The following is a 16,926-nucleotide window of genomic DNA, read 5'->3' on the forward strand; positions in this document are numbered from 1 at the left end:
AAAGGGAAGTGACTGAGGAGACAAAAATCTGTGGGGGAAATTTTCTTACAACAGCTGTGGCTTTAACTATAGTGAAATGAAGGGGCCATATTGTGAAAGCAAAGCAACATTTGTGGTCATTAAAGACCCCATTGCACTTTGTGGAAGTCAGAAGCCCAGATTCTGAACTGTGCCAGGCACAGCTTGGGAGTGGGGACAGGAAGATGACTGGGCACGCCCTGGATTCGGGGGCCAGCTGGGAGTTTGTCTGGTTTCTTGTGTAAGCCCAAAGCTGTTCTTGGCCTGATGCAGTCTGCCTGCCAGGCTCCACCCACAAGATGGCTGCATTTCATGTATTATCACAGCACATAAAGGCTCCATTCAACTCCTGCTGGAGCCAATAGGAGATTTTCTGCTGACTTCAGCAGAAGATGATTGGGACTCCGAAAGCATGGTGTATTATCCAAGTAACATAAGGAATACTCTGTGCCTGTTTTCTAAAGCACATTCATTAATTGGAATTTTTAAAATATAGAATCATAGAAATGAAGGGCTGGAAGGGACCTCCAGGGGTCATCTAGAGGCAAGAGCATCTAGACCAGTGATACATAGACCTCAGTGGTTCAGGAGCCAAATCAGTGATTAACATTACCCAAAACAATCACAGTAGCATGAATTCATTATATCATTTACTTTAGGGCTATTCATATGTAAATGCTATGATGGGGAAATATTTGTACATAAATATTATTCTCACAGTGAAGAAGTTAATAACTTTATGCAAGTTTATAACTTAATTGGTTAATAACATTGTAAAAGCATCCTCCCTGGTTAATAACTTAGACTAGTTAATAATTAAATCACAGTGTTGTAATATCATGTGTTGCAAAGAACCTCAGGAGACACATTAAAGAGCCACTTGCGGCTTCCCAGCCGCAGTCTGAGTATCCCTGACAGGTGTTTGTCCAACCTGTTTTTAAAAACCTCCAGTGATGGGGATTCCACAACCTCCCTTGGAAGCCTATTCCAGAGCTTAATTATCCTTAGAATAGGAAAGTTTTTTTCTAACATCTACCTGAAATCCCCTTGCTGCAGATTAAATCCATTAATTCTTGCAACTACGTTTTAAATAGTACAGTATTTCAATGAACCTACTGACTTGGTACTCAGTAGCTTCCCTTCACCTTGGCTGAGCAGCAGGGAAAGAGGCTAACCAGTGAAGGATGCTGGGTTACTCAGTTCAGTACTCAGCCAGTAGAGAACTCCATAATCCCTACGGGACTGAAGAAAGGAAAAAATATGATAGCAGTTTTCAGGTATCTAAAAGGGTGTCATCAGGAGGAGGGAGAAAACTTGTTCACCTTAGCCTCTAAGGATAGAACAAGAGGCAATGGGCTTAAACTGCAGCAAGGGAGATTTAGGTTGGACATTAGGAAAAAGTTCCTAACTGTCAGGGTGGTTGAACACTGGAATAGATTGCCTAGGGAGGTTGTGGAATCTCCATCTCTGGAGATATTTAAGAGTAGGTTAGATAAATGTCTATCAGGGATGGTCTAGACAGTATTTGGTCCTGCTATGAGGGCAGGGGACTGGACTTGATGACCTCTCGAGGTCCCTTCCAATCCTAGAGTCTATGAATCTATGAAAAATGTCCTCAGGGCTGAGAGGGACTGGCTCAGGTGGGATCCAGGGGAACAACCTGGCCCTGAGAGCTGGGCAGGGAAACAGCCAGTTGCCTGTTGTTGGCAAGGGAGCTGCTGCAGCAGCAGGAGCATCCCAAAGCTGAGGGATGCATTGTGTTCCTCCTCAAACAGCTTAGGGCATGATGAATGCCTCATGCATGTCCTTATTGTATAGGGACAATCCCAATATCTGGGACTTTGTCTTATATAGGCACCTATTACCCCCACCCTATGTCCCATTTTTCATATTTGTTATCTGGACACCCTATGGGCCACACTCCCTGTTCTGTCTGAGGTGCCTGCAATGTCACACAACCCTGCAGTACACAGCTGAGAAAAGAGCAAAGGTCCAAGAATGGCTATTACTACTCTCCTCATCCTGTGTGCAGTAGGCTCCCTGGAGCCTACCAGACAGTCAGTGCTCAGTGCCCACAGACATGGCCCCATCCCCGTCACAGCCCTGCCAATATTCTCTCTTGGGTGGGAAGCAGTCCTTCCAGATTCCATAGCTTAACCCAGTGCCAAAAGACTAGCCAGGGCACCTTGCTTTTTTTCATTTAGGGTTTAATTAATTAAAGGACCCTCGCCCTTCCCTGCTTGGATAATGATCTGCACCACCACCACCACCCCAGATATCTGAAATTTGGGTGTTTCCCCCTTTTCTCAGGCATTTATGTAAAACTCTCACTTTATTAGGGCAAAGCCAATAATGGGAAAGGTGGTAAGTGCTACTCACGGGACGATCAAGGGGATCTTTGGGATCTTTCCCGAGACTTTGAAGATCCCTGACCCCACTGTATTGCCAGTGAAGTACACGCCGGCCACGCTGGTCACCTGGTTCCCAGGGAATTCGAACAGCACCTTCTCCGCACTCTGTTGACTAGCCCAGTACCAGGCCTGACCACCCATGAGCAGGCCCCCACCTCCCTTTACAAAGTGGACCAGCTCTTCTGCCTGAGCGTCGTCATAGGCATCTGTACAGTACACGCCTAGAGAGGCACTGAGCCCCACGCCGGGCTGCACTTTAGTGCTGGACCTTAGGAGCAGCTGAGAGAGGGGATCCAGGCTCCTATGGACTCCGACCTGTGCCTCTGGGGAGGGTCTGAGCCAGTCCACAGCATTCCTAAGGAACTGGGAAAAGTTGGGATTCTTCAGGATTTCCTCGTGAGAAACAACCACCATCCGGCCTTTCCCATAGTGAGAAACAGCAATCAGTACCTGCTTCTCAGGGCTCACCAACACTGGGAATGCAGCGTCTCCTGTGAGCAACAGCTCACAAGGAACAAAATTTCCAGTAAAATCCCACTGCCCAATTCCATCCACCAGTAGCTCATAGGTGGCAGCGGGCTTCATCTTCAGTTTCCTTTTATCTGACAGGAAGGAAAAAGATTATTAGGGTGCAGCTCGACTCTGAAAAGTGACTGTCAATGACAATGTTATTGTCCCACGAGTAGCCCCCAGCAAATGGGCTGTGTTTACAAAAGCAGGTGCCAGCCCTGCACACACTGGGGGCTGGCTTACAGCAGAAAATTACATCAACCCTGCTACAGTGCTCAGGGTATGGCTACACTTACAACTTCAAAGCGCTGCCGCAGGAGTGCTCCCATGGCAGCACTTTGAAGTGAGAGTGTGGTCACAGCACCAGCACTGGGAGAGAGCTCTCCCAGCGCTGCAGGTACTCCACCTCCCCGTGGAGATTAGCTTACAGCACTGGGAGCCACGCTCCCAGTGCAGGGGCACTGTTTACACTGGCGCTTTACAGTGCTGTAACTTGCTGCGCTCAGGGGAGTGTTTTTTCACCCCCTTGAGCGAGAAAGTTGCAGCGCTGTAAAGCACCAGTGTAACCAAGGCCTCAGGGGTATGAAAAATCCACATCCCTGACTGACATAGTGAAGCCGACCTAAGGCCCCGTGTAGACAGCACTAGGTTGGGAAGAATTCTTCTGTGAACCTAGCTACTGCCTCTCAGGGACGTGGATTAGCTACAGCAACAGAAAAACCCCTCCCATCAGCATAGGTGACATCTATGCTGAAGTGCTACAGCAGAGCACCTGTGCCGCTGTAGTGTTTCAAGTGTAGACAAGCCCAGGGTATGTGCACACAGCATTTTGGAGCCCACAGCAGCATGGCTCCCAGCCCAGGCTAACAGACTTGGGCTATGGGGGCTCACATTAGTGCTCTAATAATAGTTGTCTAGACAGTGCTTTGAAGTTGCGACTCAGGGCTTGTCTACATCACAAAGTTGCAGCGCTGGTGAGGGAGTTACAGCGCTGCAACTTAGGAGGTGTACACATCTGCAGGGCACCACCAGCGCTGCAACTCCCTGTTTGCAGCGCTGGCCGTACTCCCGTTTTGTCTCGGGTGTAGAGGATCCAGCGCTGGTGATCCAGCGCTGGTAATCAAGTATAGACACTTACCAGCGCTTTTCTTGACCTCCGTGGAATAAGCAGGTATCCCAGCATACCTGAGGAAGCCTCTGGTAATCAAGCTGGTCTCCTTCCCCGGCTTGCTCTCGCGTTCCCCGAACCCCGAGCAAGCAGGTCTCCTTCCCTGAGGTTTGCTGGGTGGTTCCGGGAACGCGAGAGCAAACCGCGGCGAAGCTGGTCTCCTTTCCCGGTTTGCTCTCTCGTTCCCCGAACCCCCAAGCAAGCAGGTCTCCTTCCCTGCGGTTTGCAGGGTGGTTCGGGGAACGCGAGAGCAAACCGCGGCGAAGCTGGTCTCCTTTCCCGGTTTGCTCTCTCGTTCCCCGAACCCCCGAGCAAGCAGGTCTCCTTCCCTGCGGTTTGCAGGGTGGTTCGGGGAACGCGAGAGCAAACCGCGGCGAAGCTGGTCTCCTTTCCCGGTTTGCTCTCGCGTTCCCCGAACCCCCCTTGAAGCCGCCCAACAGCGCTGCAGTGTGGCCACATCTAACACCACTTGCAGCGCTGGTTGCTGTAAGTGTGGCCACTCTGCAGCGCTGGCCCTATACAGCTGTACTAATACAGCTGTAACAACCAGCGCTGCAAAATTTTAGATGTAGACATGGCCTCAGGCTCTGAAGCCTAGGGACGGGGGTGGACGTCAGTGCCTAAAGGCTTGTCTACGCTTGCAAATTTTGTCACCAAAAACTGGCTTTGGCGACAAAACAGCGATAGCGTACACACTGCAGGGTCACTTTTTTTGGAAAAAAAACAAAAGGCCTAGTTTTGGCAACAAAAAACTTCCACCCCTGCGAGAGACTTTTGTCTTTTCCCCTTCCTTTATTGTCAACAAACAGCCCGTGTAGACACCACAGGGTCTTTTTCCATTTTGTATTGACCTCTAGAAAGTATCCCACAATTCCCCTGCTGCTGCTTTGGTCAGTGGTTTGAACTTCACTGCCCTGCGGCCAACCCATCCCTCCGTCATGCAAGCCCCTTGACTTTTAAATCTCATTTCCTGTTTGCTGGCTTCCCAGAGGAACTTTCCAGGTGGCTCCCCAGGTGAGCATGGCTGGCTATCGCACCAGACGGGCTCTCGCTTGGACCACCGCTGAGCTGTTGGATCTGATCAGTATAAGGGAAGAGGCAGGGCCGATACAAGGATATTTTGCGCCCTAGGCAAAACTTCCACCTTGCGCCCCCCCCCCTGCACTTCCCCCAGAACATGGCTTATTATAAACTTTCAAAAATAAATGCTGCATAATGTGGCATTGTTCATTAGAATTAATACAAGGGGGGATGATCACAATGGTCCCTTCTGGCCCGGGGGAACCTATGAGCAAGGAGGAGACTGAGAATGCCCCCAGCTCGCAGGGTTTCTAAACGTTCCCAGACTCTGAGTACTTCGCCCTCCGGTGGGCACCCAGGGGCAAGGAAGGCAGAGCCGGGCTCTCCCAGGGAGCAGGTGAGGATCTCCCTGTGGATCAGGGCCGACTATCCGCATTGGCACAGTGTCACGGGGGGGGGGGTCGGTGTTTGGAAGTGGCACCTGCGCCAGCCCTCTCCTCTCCCTCACGTTGCGGGCTTTAATTTCACTTTCCCTCGCCCCTGGAGGCAGCTGGGCCAGGCCCCAGGCACGGCGCATTGGAGGGCGAAGCTCACCTGAGCTCAGGACCGTGTCCTGCATTCCCCAGCGGCTCCGTCCCTCAGCCGCACTGGTCACTGCACCTGGCCAGCTGTCTCCTCCTTGCTCCGCCACAGGCTCCCACTCACTGTCCTGTGCGGCGCCCCTTACTGCAGGGGCAGGTTTGTTATGGAGGCCTCACTCCCCACTCTGCCCCGCTCAGCTAACTCCCATAATGCTGGGCACTGCTTTTGGCACCCTCAAATCTTGGCACCCTAGGCAGCCGCCTAGTTTGCCTAGTGGCTACACTGGCCCTGGGGAGAGGAGTCTGTTCAGTTGCAGCTGAAAGTGACCCGTAAGAATCGGGACACATATGAGCAAATTTCTCAAGGCTTGTGGGAAAAGGGCTATGATCAGGACACGCAGCAGTGCAGAGCGAAGATAAAGGAGCCGAGGCAGGCGTACCATAAGGCACGGGAGGTGAACCATCGCTCTGATGGTGCACCAAAGACCTGCCACTTCTATAAGGAGCTGAAAGCTATCCTTGGTGGTAATCCCACCTCCATCACCAATACCACCATGGATACTTCGCATGCAGCTGAAAAAGGGGGTAACCCAGAGGCTGAAATTGTTGATGAAGAAGTCGAGCTAGAAGAGGATGCAGTGTTCCCAGCGGGGTCGCCCGGTGGGGCAGGCAGCCAGGAACTTTTCTCCACTCCAGAAGTGCTCAACAGGGAGCAGAAAGCAGATGAGAGTCTGGGTATGTTGCTGTGCCTTGTGTAGGGAATCAAAAAGTGGGAGGCAGGTAGTGTTTTCTGTGAGCTGGACATCGCCCTGTGCAGCTAATCTGCATGGCCAAGCAGGGTATCGATGGTTTCCAAGAGGTACTTCTTAATCCTCTGCTGCAGATTCCAAGGGATTGCAGCCCTGTTAGTTCCCCACTGTAGGAAACTGTACCATGCCATTTAGCAATCACTGGAGCTGGGACCAAAGCGGCATACAGACCGGTTGAAAGTTGCAAGCATTCAGCAGCTGAGCTGTGGTTTCCCTGGTCACCCCCAGAAGCAAGATGCCAGCCAGCAGGTTGGCTGTCTGTGAAAAGTGTGGGATAATTTTAGAATGAATTTCCTGCAAAGCTGCCCTGCAAGCTGTGACCTTTTTGTCTGTAAGCACAATTGCCTTCCCCCCACTCCTGAAACTCACCATGACTGGGGTGCTCACAGAGCTGTGTGCCTGCCTAGAGTCTCAGAGAGAAAGTGATTTCTACTAGAAAAATGCCTTTTTTACTAAAATGTTTCAATCGTTTGCTGGAATGTAACAATCCCTCTTCTGTTCAGCACAGACCTTGAAGAACACATCACATACTCCCGTGGACTGACTGCGGCAGATAAGAAAAAAACCCTCGGCACAGTAAAGAAGACATGTTCCACGAGGTTCTACAGTGTGATGAGAGACAGACCAGGGAACAGAAAGAGTGCTGAGAAGCCGAAAGGGAGGTCAGAAAAGAGAATGCTGCTTTTGCTAGGCAAGTGACAGAGCAGATGATAAAAGTTATGGAAAAGCAGCAAAGAATCCTGTGGCACCTTATAGACTAACAGACGTTTTGGAGCATGAGCTTCCGTGGGTAAATATCATGCATGTAGTGGAAATTTCCAGGGACAGGTACATATATGCAAGCAAGAAGCAAGCTAGAGATAACGAGGTTAGTTCAATCAGGGAGGATGAGGCCCTGTTCTAGCAGTTGAGGTGTGAAAACCAAGGGAGGGGAAACTGGTTTTGTAGTTGGCAAGCCATTCACAGTCTTTGTTTAATCCTGAGCTGATGGTGTCAAATTTGCAGATGAACCGAAGCTCAGCAGTTTCTCTTTGAAGTCTGGTCCTGAAGTTTTTTTGCTGCAGGATAGCCACCTTAAGATCTGCTATTGTGTGGCCAGGGAGGTTGAAGTGTTCTCCTACAGGTTTTTGTATATTGCCATTCCTAATCTCTGATTTGTGTCCATTTATCCTTTTCCATAGAGACTGTCCAGTTTGGCCGATGTACATAGCAGAGGGGCACTGCTGGCATACGATGGCATATATTACATTGGTGGACGTGCAGGTGAATGAACCGGTGATGGTGTGGCTGATCTGGTTAGGTCCTGGGATGGTGTTGCTGGTGTAGATATGTGGGCAGAGCTGGCATCGAGGTTTGTTGCATGGATTGGTTCCTGAGCTAGAGTTACTATGATGCTGTGTGCAGTTACTGGTGAGAATATGCTTCAGGTTGGCAAGTTGTCTGTGGGCAAGGACTGGCCTGCTGTTCATGATGACAATAGCACCTCCTTTATCAGCCTCTTTGATTACAATGTCACTAAGAAATTGCACCATCTACTCAGGACACTCCCTACACTAACACTGGTGGCCATCCTGCAGCAAAAAAACTTCAGGACCAGACTTCAAAGAGAAACTGCTGAGCTTCAGTTCACCTGCAAATTTGACACCATCAGCTCAGGATTAAAAAAAGAGTGTGACTGGCTTGCCAACTACAAAACCAGTTTCTCCTTCCTTGGTTTTCACACCTCAACTGCTAGAACAGGGCCTCATCCTCCCTGATTGAACTAACCTCGTTATCTCTACCTTGCTTCTTGCTTGCATATATATACCTGTCCCTAGAAATTTCCACTACATCCATCTGATGAAGTGGGTATTCACCCACGAAAGCTCATGCTCCAAAACGTCTGTTAGTCTATCAGGTGCCACAGGACTCTTTGCTGCTTTTACAGATCCAGACTAACATGGCTACCCCTCTGATACTTGAAAAGTTATGGAGGATCAGATAGAAATGCTCAGGTCCTTGATACAGCTGCAGACTGAGCAGATCCGAGTTCGAGCACCACTGCAACAGATGCACAATTCTTTGCCAACCCTCCCCCCCATGCCCACACATTCCACAGCACTCCTGAGTTTCCCCATCACTCCACTCCCCCTCACAGCTTGCACAGTGATAGCTGGAGCTACACACAGTTGTGAGGTTTTACCCTTTTTAACAATAAATAAAGGCCAAGATATTTAATGGTACAGTGTTTTTATTCTGTGTTCTACAAAAGCGTATAGCAATCAGTTCGCTCTCGAGAACAGGCTTCTAAAGCATGGATCTTGGGCCCCAAAATTGTACATGGATGCAACAGGGAAGCAACTCCAAATCAGACGTGTTACTGACCCTCATTGTCAAAGTGGTTCCTCAAAGCCTCTTTGATGTTAATAGCAGCCCTCTGGGCTCCTCTGACAGCCCTAGCATCTGGCTGTTCAAACTGTGCAGCCAAGTGCTCAGTGCTCCACACCAGAGTAAACATTTCACCCTTAGATTCACATAGATTATGCAAAGTGCAGCACGCGGCTATGACCACGGGAATATTATCCTCAGTAACGTCTAGCCTGCCATTGAGACATCTCCAGACACCTTTCAAACGGCCAAAGGCACATTCGACTACCATGCGGCACCTGTTCAGCCTGTTGTTAAAACTCTCCTTGCTGCTGTCCAGGTGCTCTGTGTAAGGTTTCATGAGCTAGGGCTGGAAGGGGTAAGTCGTGTTTCCCAGGATTGCTGTGGGCATTTCCACATCCCCCACTATGATCTTGTGGTCTGGAAAGAAAGTCCCCATCTGCAGCTTTCTGTACAGGCCACTGTTCCTGAAGATCCGTACGTCATGCACCTTTCCAGACCAGCCTGCATTGATGTCCATGAAACGCCCCCAGTGATCCACAAGCACCTGCAACACCATGGAGAAGTATCCCTTCCTATTGATGTATTCAGAGGCAAGGTGGTCTGGCACTAAAATTGGAATGTGTGTGCCATCAATCGCTCTGCCAGTTAGGGAAACCCATCTCTGCAAAGCCATCCACTATTTCATGCACATTTCACAGAGTCACAGTCCTATGCAGCAAGATGCAATTTATTGCCCTGCACACTTGGAGTAATACAGCCCCAGCAGGGGACTTTCCTACTCCAAACTGATTTGCAACTGACCGGTAGCAGTCTGGATTCGCCAGCTTCCACACAGCAACTGCAATATGCTTCTCTACCGGAAGTGCAGCCCTCAATCTGTTGTCCTTGTGCTGCAGGTTGGGGGACAGCTCAGCACAAAGCTCCATGAAGGTTGCTTTACACATCCTAAAGTTCTGTACCCACTGGTTGTCATCCCACACCCGCATGACAATGTGATCCCACCAATCAGTCCTTGTTTCCCTAGCCCCAAAACAATGGTCTAGCATATACAGCTGCTCTGTGAATGCACAAAGCATTGATAAGTTGCTACTGTCCATATCACACTCAGGTGCCTGCGATTCATCCTCTGCTAACTTTGTGAGTAACTGTGCTGCCATGCGCAGTGTCCTCATGACAGCTAACAGCACATAGGAGAGAAGTGTGGGATCCATCCTCTCTCACTGCAGATGCAGGCGCACACTACAAAAGCATGACAGTTGGAAGAACGGCACGAAGAAGTCAGAGACCTTTGGACGGGTGGGACACAAAGCGGTGCATGACAGTACATTTTGCAAATCCCAGGATGCGCCACACTCCATTTCTGCATTCTCACAACACCTAGCAACAGATGGTGTCACCAGGGACTGTGGGATATATACCCACAGTCCATTGCTCTCACTGTCAAGAAAGGTCACCTGAATGTGGACACGATCTATCGACAGAGGGAGCAAATGTAGATACACTTTGGCGACTTTGCTTTTGTCGATTTTTCCTTGGCGACATTAGTTTCACTGAAAAAACTTGCCAGTGTAGACAAGCCCTGAGTCACAATTTCAAAGCACTGTCTACACAGCTAATTCTAGAGCACTTGCATGAGCCCTGCTAGCCTGAATCTCTCAGTCCAGGCTGGGACATTTGCTCATGCAGGCTCCAAAATGCTGTGTAGACATATCCTCAGGCTCTCCATCATCTTTGCCTTCTCCCTTTCTGCTTCCCCAGCACTTGGAAGACATATCACCTTTCTCAGCGGGTGGGTGAGGGGATTTTGTCTGTTTGGGGTTTTTTTAAGCATTGTGTGTCATTTAAACACAAAGATATGATAAGAATAGAATCAATTCTCACCAGAGCAAAATATTTAGACATGGAAAAAACTACTGACAACTAATCCCATTACACATCATGAAAGAGAAAAAGCAAAAAATGATAAACCCAACCAGCAATAAAAATTTCCCATTCAGACTTTCAATGTGGCATGGAGATTTGCCAGAGACTGCACTAGAGACTGCTATTGCTCTTGGTTTTACAAGAAAGATGCTCAGATACTATAATGCCAGGGGGCAGTATAAACTCTGAAGATAGACAAAGAGATATAGAGAGAAAGATAGCTCGATCTGCAGTTAAAGAATTAATCCCCGGGAGACATACTGTGTATTACCTACATGCAATTTAACAAATTCTTCTTCTTTATCAGGCAGTAGAGAATTCAGGTAAAATGTTCAAACACAAGGGCCCGAAGATAGGCACCTAAATAACTCCCCCCAATTTTCAGAAGGTGCTGGTCACCCATAAATGCTCCTGAAATCAATAGGAGCTGTGGCTGTGGTCTGCACCTCTGCAAATTGGGACCCTTATTTAAGTGCCTATATTTAGGCCCCCAGCTTTGAAAAGATTGGCCGAAATCTTAATTGAAACAATCTCCATTGCTAAGCCACCACTCCTTCTTACCAGATTGTCCAAACAAGAAAGCTTAGGGGGTAGGGTGTTGGAGTCAGTGCCAATCAGCTTCTGCCACTCAGGAGCCCCCAGTGCTGACTAAGTGCAGGGCAAAGGAATGCCTGTAAATGGATGAAAGCAGCAGGCTTTGGGGCAGGCTGCCCTCTCCACCCTGTGCTGTCCCAAGCAAACACTGAAGCCGCACCTAGCTGACTTTCACAATCAGCTACTAAAGGGTCATGAAATATTTGGCTGCCCTGAAAACAAGTGACTCAGCTTTGGGTGGAGAAACAGGATCTTCCATCCGGATTCATTTATTACCTGCTCCAAGGGGCTCAGAAATCGTGTCCCACCCAATAGTCATGGAACTATTAACACATTGCTTGTCCTTGGACGTGCAAGAAACGTCCCCCATCTTGCCCAAACCTGCTGGAGATTTTGTTGCTGTTCAAAACTTTTCAAAGTGATTTTAGTAATTGTGAGCAGTACTGATTAACCCTAGGGAAACCGTGCCCAATCCAGATAGTTTAACCCTGCTTGCTGGTTTCATTCTGAGCTCTACCTTTGCCACTCTGGGCTTCAGTGGGCCCTAAACAGAAAGGTAAACTCCAGAGTTTGAAAACCACACGATATGAGAAAAGTTTGACACAAGCTGTGAACTGAAACCAGCACGTTTTGCACAACTCTAGTTAAGTGAGTTGCCCAAGGTCACACAATGAGCCAGTGTCAGAGCTAGGGACTGGAAGGCAACTAAGTAGCCGTTATCCTCTGGGCCTGATTCTCTACTCCATCACAGCAGTTTTATACTGGTGTAACTTCAGACAGATTTACATAGGGGTAAGTGAGAGGAGAATCAGGCTCCTGTCATTTACTCTAAAGACTAAATGGTCAGATTATGTATCCTTATTCAAACTGAGAAGTACCCTATGCGACTACTCATGGAGTAAGGTATTCCTCATCTTGGGGTAAGAGTACCAAAATCTGCCCTAAATCCGTAGCATGTACTTCCTCTTATTTTAAGATATACAAACTGACATGAAGGCCCTGCTCCGGCCAAGGGATCTGCACACCCAGACACTTACCCAAAACATTGCATGTCAGTGCAGTGTGGACGAGTTGGGAACTGTTTTAATAGCTCCATTATCCCACTAATCATAACTTAAGATTTCTTGACTTTCATATATGTAAAAATACAATTTTAATATCGCATTTGCCTTCCCCCTACCCCTTCATTTAAAATCTCCACAGGCTCTCAATTGATCTGGCACCTTTTTACCAGCAGTATTACAATTATTAATTATTGTATAGCTCCCAAAGGTGTGCTGAGTGTCTCGCAGAAGACAAAGAAACGCTCTGTCCCGACCCCAAAGAGCTTCCAGGTTACAGCTGAGGTCTGTACAGCACCTAGCACAAAGGGGTTGTGGTCCTTGACTAGAGCTCCTAGGTGCTCCGGTAATAGAAATAATAATTAATAATCATGTGACAGGAGTTGGGGAGTGCATAGAGTAAGGAAGGGCCAGGGTGACAGCAGTATCATCACCCTCCTGGGGCAACCATCACTAAGAATAGGAGGAAGGGATAGCTCAGTGGTTTAAGCATTAGCCTCCTAAACTCAGGCTTGTGAGTTCAATCCTTGAGGGGGCCATTTGGGGCAAAAATCTGTTTGGGGATTGGCCCTGCTTTAAGCAGTGGGTTAGACTAGATGACCCTGATATTCTATGATTAGATTAAACTAAGAATAGAGAATTTTTTTTAATGACATACAAACTCATCCAGGTCAGTTCTGCTCTTGGGAAAGAAGAAAGTCCTTGATAGGTGAAAAACATTTATCTGTCAGCCTGACCATAGGAGTCATTCCAGTGATTGAGAAAAACCACAATCACAGAAATGTGAAAGGTCTGGTTCACTATTAAATCACACTAAGTGCATCCCAGCCAGTGTAGGATTGTATCCTAGAGTATTATCCAGCGCTTTGTGCAGGCCAGTTTTAACACAATCTCTCCCCTTTAGTAGACTAATCCACTAATACATCTTTCCACAGCCCTTTTCTCCCCCGGCCCTTCACATGTATGTAGAAAAACAATCTCAGTTCCTTCTCACCTACTCGGGTCCCAGCGGGTGGAATCACTCACTCACATACAGAAGTCTCTGCTTCCTGCAAGCCAATAGTCAGATTAATGTTTTGGGCTTCAGATCCGTCACAATCAGAATCCTCTTTTAGAGGAAATGAGGGGAACGGAAGAGGAGACAGTGATGGAGCCAAAGGGGAGGAGTCCGGGAAGGGAAATCCCACCCCACACGCGTGTCACTTAAAACAGAGGAGGTTTTGCTTACTTCTCACTCCTCTAGTAAGACGCTGCTACTTCAGATCTTGTCTATTCACTGTGCTGTTTCAGGCTTGCTAATGTCTCCTGATGCAGTCAGCGTCATGTTAAAACCAAGCAGCAAAAGTGCATACTCAAAAAAGGCAGCAGAAAGAGGTTTGAAGAGCTTTGATGCAAACAAGTTGGTTTCCCTTTTCTTGCTGGTTAAAAGCAACAGCCCTGGTGGCTGTAAACTGCTGATTCATTGGACATAGGAGTCCAAGAGCAGTTCTGTGTTGTGCAGATTCACAGATTTTAAGGTCTGACCTCCTGCAGAATACAGGCCACTGAACTACCCAGTAGCTCCTGTATACAGCCCAATAACTTGTAGGACAGAACTTACCTGTTTGGACACTCACAGTGGCATGGCGCAGAGTTAGAATTTCAGTTTAGAGATGTAATCAGGGAGGCAGGGATGAAGGAGCCTTATGCTTTTGATTCAGTGCCGGCAGAAGAACTAGAAATGGTTGAGCTCTCTGAGCAGAGACAGACAGAGAACACATAGTGCAAAGCAGAAACACTACATACATCTGAGGGCTTGGGAGGACAACTTCAGCAGGCAGCAGAGTATCTGGTGTGGAGAAAGCAGCAGAGGGATGCTGTGTATTTGAGTGGAGAGAGGATGGTGGAATAGCAGGAACCCAGGGGTCCTAGCTCCTGGCCTCCTCTGTTATAAATACTAGAGAACTCCCACTGGATGCAGGAATGGAACAAAAGGGTCCTGACTACCAGACCCCTGTTCTAACCACTAGATAATTGTTCCCCACAGCACTCCCCTCGGAACCCAGCAGTCCCTGCTCTATCCCATTCGAACAAATCCCTCCAAATAATGGCAGCAGAATCCAATAGTCCTGATACACTTGCTCCAAACACTATATAGCTCTCCATCACTGTGCTTGGAACAGAATCAAGGAATCCTGACTCCTACTTCCCCCAACACCCCAGGCTCTAACTACTAGATCACAAGGCCCAAGGGCTGGCAATAAAACCTAGGATTGGGCCTAGGTAGGTTTGTAAACTCTGTCAAATGAACAGCTGCACCTAAAAGTTTGTAAGCTCTGCTGGCACGTACAAGAGGCCTTGTATGTGAGCAGCCATCCCATGCCAAGGGTTCACTGTACCACTGATGAGCGCTCACTCTCCTCTCAGCCCAGACACACAGACAGATGGTAATTAGTGTCAGCCCTTTCCATAGGGCTGTTCCTCTGTCCTGGTGTAGATGGTGACAAGATAGAGTATCAGAACCAGTGACACAGTAGCTCCGATCTTCAGGAAAGTCAGAAAGAGGATTAAAAATAATCTGACAGTAGCCCATGGTCTTCCCTTTCATCTGTTCACTTGTCCCAACCACATAATAGTCATTCTAATACATGGTCACTAACAATAAATGAACTAATAAATTATAATACATCAAAAAAAACAGTAAAGATAATAACTAGTCTAGAATAACAAACAAGATTAAAGTGATGGGAAAGATCAGAATGAACAGTAAATCCCTCACTAATATGAAATTGTTGCTAAGAAGTGTAACTGCTAATGGTGAGCAGTAAAAATAATGAGGGTAATTCTCAGAATAATGATAGCTCTTATTTCTACTGGTAATGTCTCCTTAATTCAAAAGTAAAATGTCATTTATAACTACCCTAATAATCCTGATAAATCATTAATGATCACAAAGAGTAAGACAAATCTGGCTAGTTTCCCAGGCAGCGAGGAAGCTCTGGGCCCCGCATGGAGATGAGGCAGCTCTGGCAGACCTAGGAAAGTAACAAAGCAAAACACTGACTCAACAGTTCATGGGAATCTGGGGCCATGGGGTTCATGCACTGAAACCCTGCACTGTAACAGGGACCAGAGAATCTTTATCCCCAGTAACTGTCACACTTGTAGTTACACCAGCTGATGTGGGATAATGGCCCTTTAATGGGTTGTACTCACCACCGTGGCACCTCCTGCTGATTGCTCTGGGGAATTAGCTCTGTCCATCAGCAGGGTGCCTCCTCCTTTGGTGTTTCACTCTCAGGGCTGGTCCACACTAGGGGGGGAAATCGATCTTAGATACGCAACTTCAGCTACGTGAATAACGTAGCTGAAGTCGAATATCTAAGATCGGATTACTCACCCGTCCACACCGCACGGGATCGATGTTCGCGGCTCTCCGTGTCGATTCTGGAACTCCGTTGGGGTTGATGGAGTTCTGGAATCGATATAAGCGCGCTCGGGGATCGATATATCGCGTCTAGATTAGACGCAATTTATCAATCCCCGAGCAATCGATTTTAACCCGCTGATACGGCGGGTAGTCTGGACGTGGCCTCAGTCACTGCTTCTCCACGATCTCCACTGTCGGTGAGGACCAGCTTTGCTCCCAGATAGCATCCTTTTCAGGGCACGGCTCTCGGGCTGCGCCCCAACTCCGTTGTCTCCTCCCCTTCAGGAGAAACCGACAGTCCTTCACCTGGCCTTTCACTGCGGTGGCGAACTGCAGCCCCTAGTCCATCCCTCGCTCAGGGGAAAACTGCAGTCCTTTGGCTGACCACTTCCTTTGGCGGCCAGTGGGGCAAAGAAGGGGGGCAGGCCTACCCACTACTCCGGATCCCACCCTGGGGACTGTCTAGTTGGCAGCTGCTCACTGCCTCTCCTTCCCCTCTGCCGCTACCTGCTTTCACCTTTTTGGTGACAGTAATATTCATCCATTTGGGTACATCCATTTGCAAACAGACCTTTAAGGAGTAAGAAAATTAAATCTGGACACAATAAATCTTCCCAGACAATCTTAATTGCTTTTTAAAAAGTAGAAGTTCAAAATTAGTGGATGAAATAAACGCAGCAGAGATTATGTATTTATATTTTTGAAAGAAAAATTATATTGGATTTCATGAAAACTTAATTAAAATGTCTTAGACAAAAATATTATCCTGTGGTTGGAAGACAAGCTAAAAGACCATAAACAAAAGTAATGATAACCAGTACCTAGTAGGGTACCACAGACATCAGTGTAGAATCTAGTCTTATTTAAAATTTCCATTAATGATCTGGAAAGGGGAGTAAACATCAGGGTAGCAAAACTGGTAGATAAGACTAAATAGAGAATAGCTGCACATGGCAGTGCAGAAAGAGAAAAAACATCAAGGGAGCTAGAAATAAAAACAAGAAGAAAATAATAAAATGAGATTTGGCATATTGTTATCATGTACCACCTAT

The 16,926-nt window shown here is 47.8% G+C and overlaps 1 protein-coding gene across 2 annotated transcripts in view; it reads right to left on the reverse strand.

Moving 5' to 3' along the window:
- The window catches only part of LOC115637225 (TRPM8 channel-associated factor 2-like), a 32,218-nt gene extending 18,621 nt beyond the window's left edge, over window positions 1-13,597 (reverse strand). For both annotated transcript variants that reach the window (XM_030538275.1, XM_030538266.1), the window contains exons 1-2: window positions 13,460-13,597; window positions 2,398-3,031 (exon numbers count right to left, since the gene is read on the reverse strand). In XM_030538275.1, coding sequence (XP_030394135.1) covers window positions 2,398-3,014 — 617 coding nt within the window. In that variant the 5' untranslated portion in view covers window positions 3,015-3,031; window positions 13,460-13,597. The remainder of the gene's footprint in view (window positions 1-2,397; window positions 3,032-13,459) is intronic.
- Window positions 13,598-16,926: the final 3,329 nt, after the last annotated feature.

Source organism: Gopherus evgoodei, chromosome 1 (genome assembly GCF_007399415.2).
Source record: "Gopherus evgoodei ecotype Sinaloan lineage chromosome 1, rGopEvg1_v1.p, whole genome shotgun sequence".
In the NCBI taxonomy this organism is placed as follows: domain Eukaryota; kingdom Metazoa; phylum Chordata; order Testudines; family Testudinidae; genus Gopherus; species Gopherus evgoodei.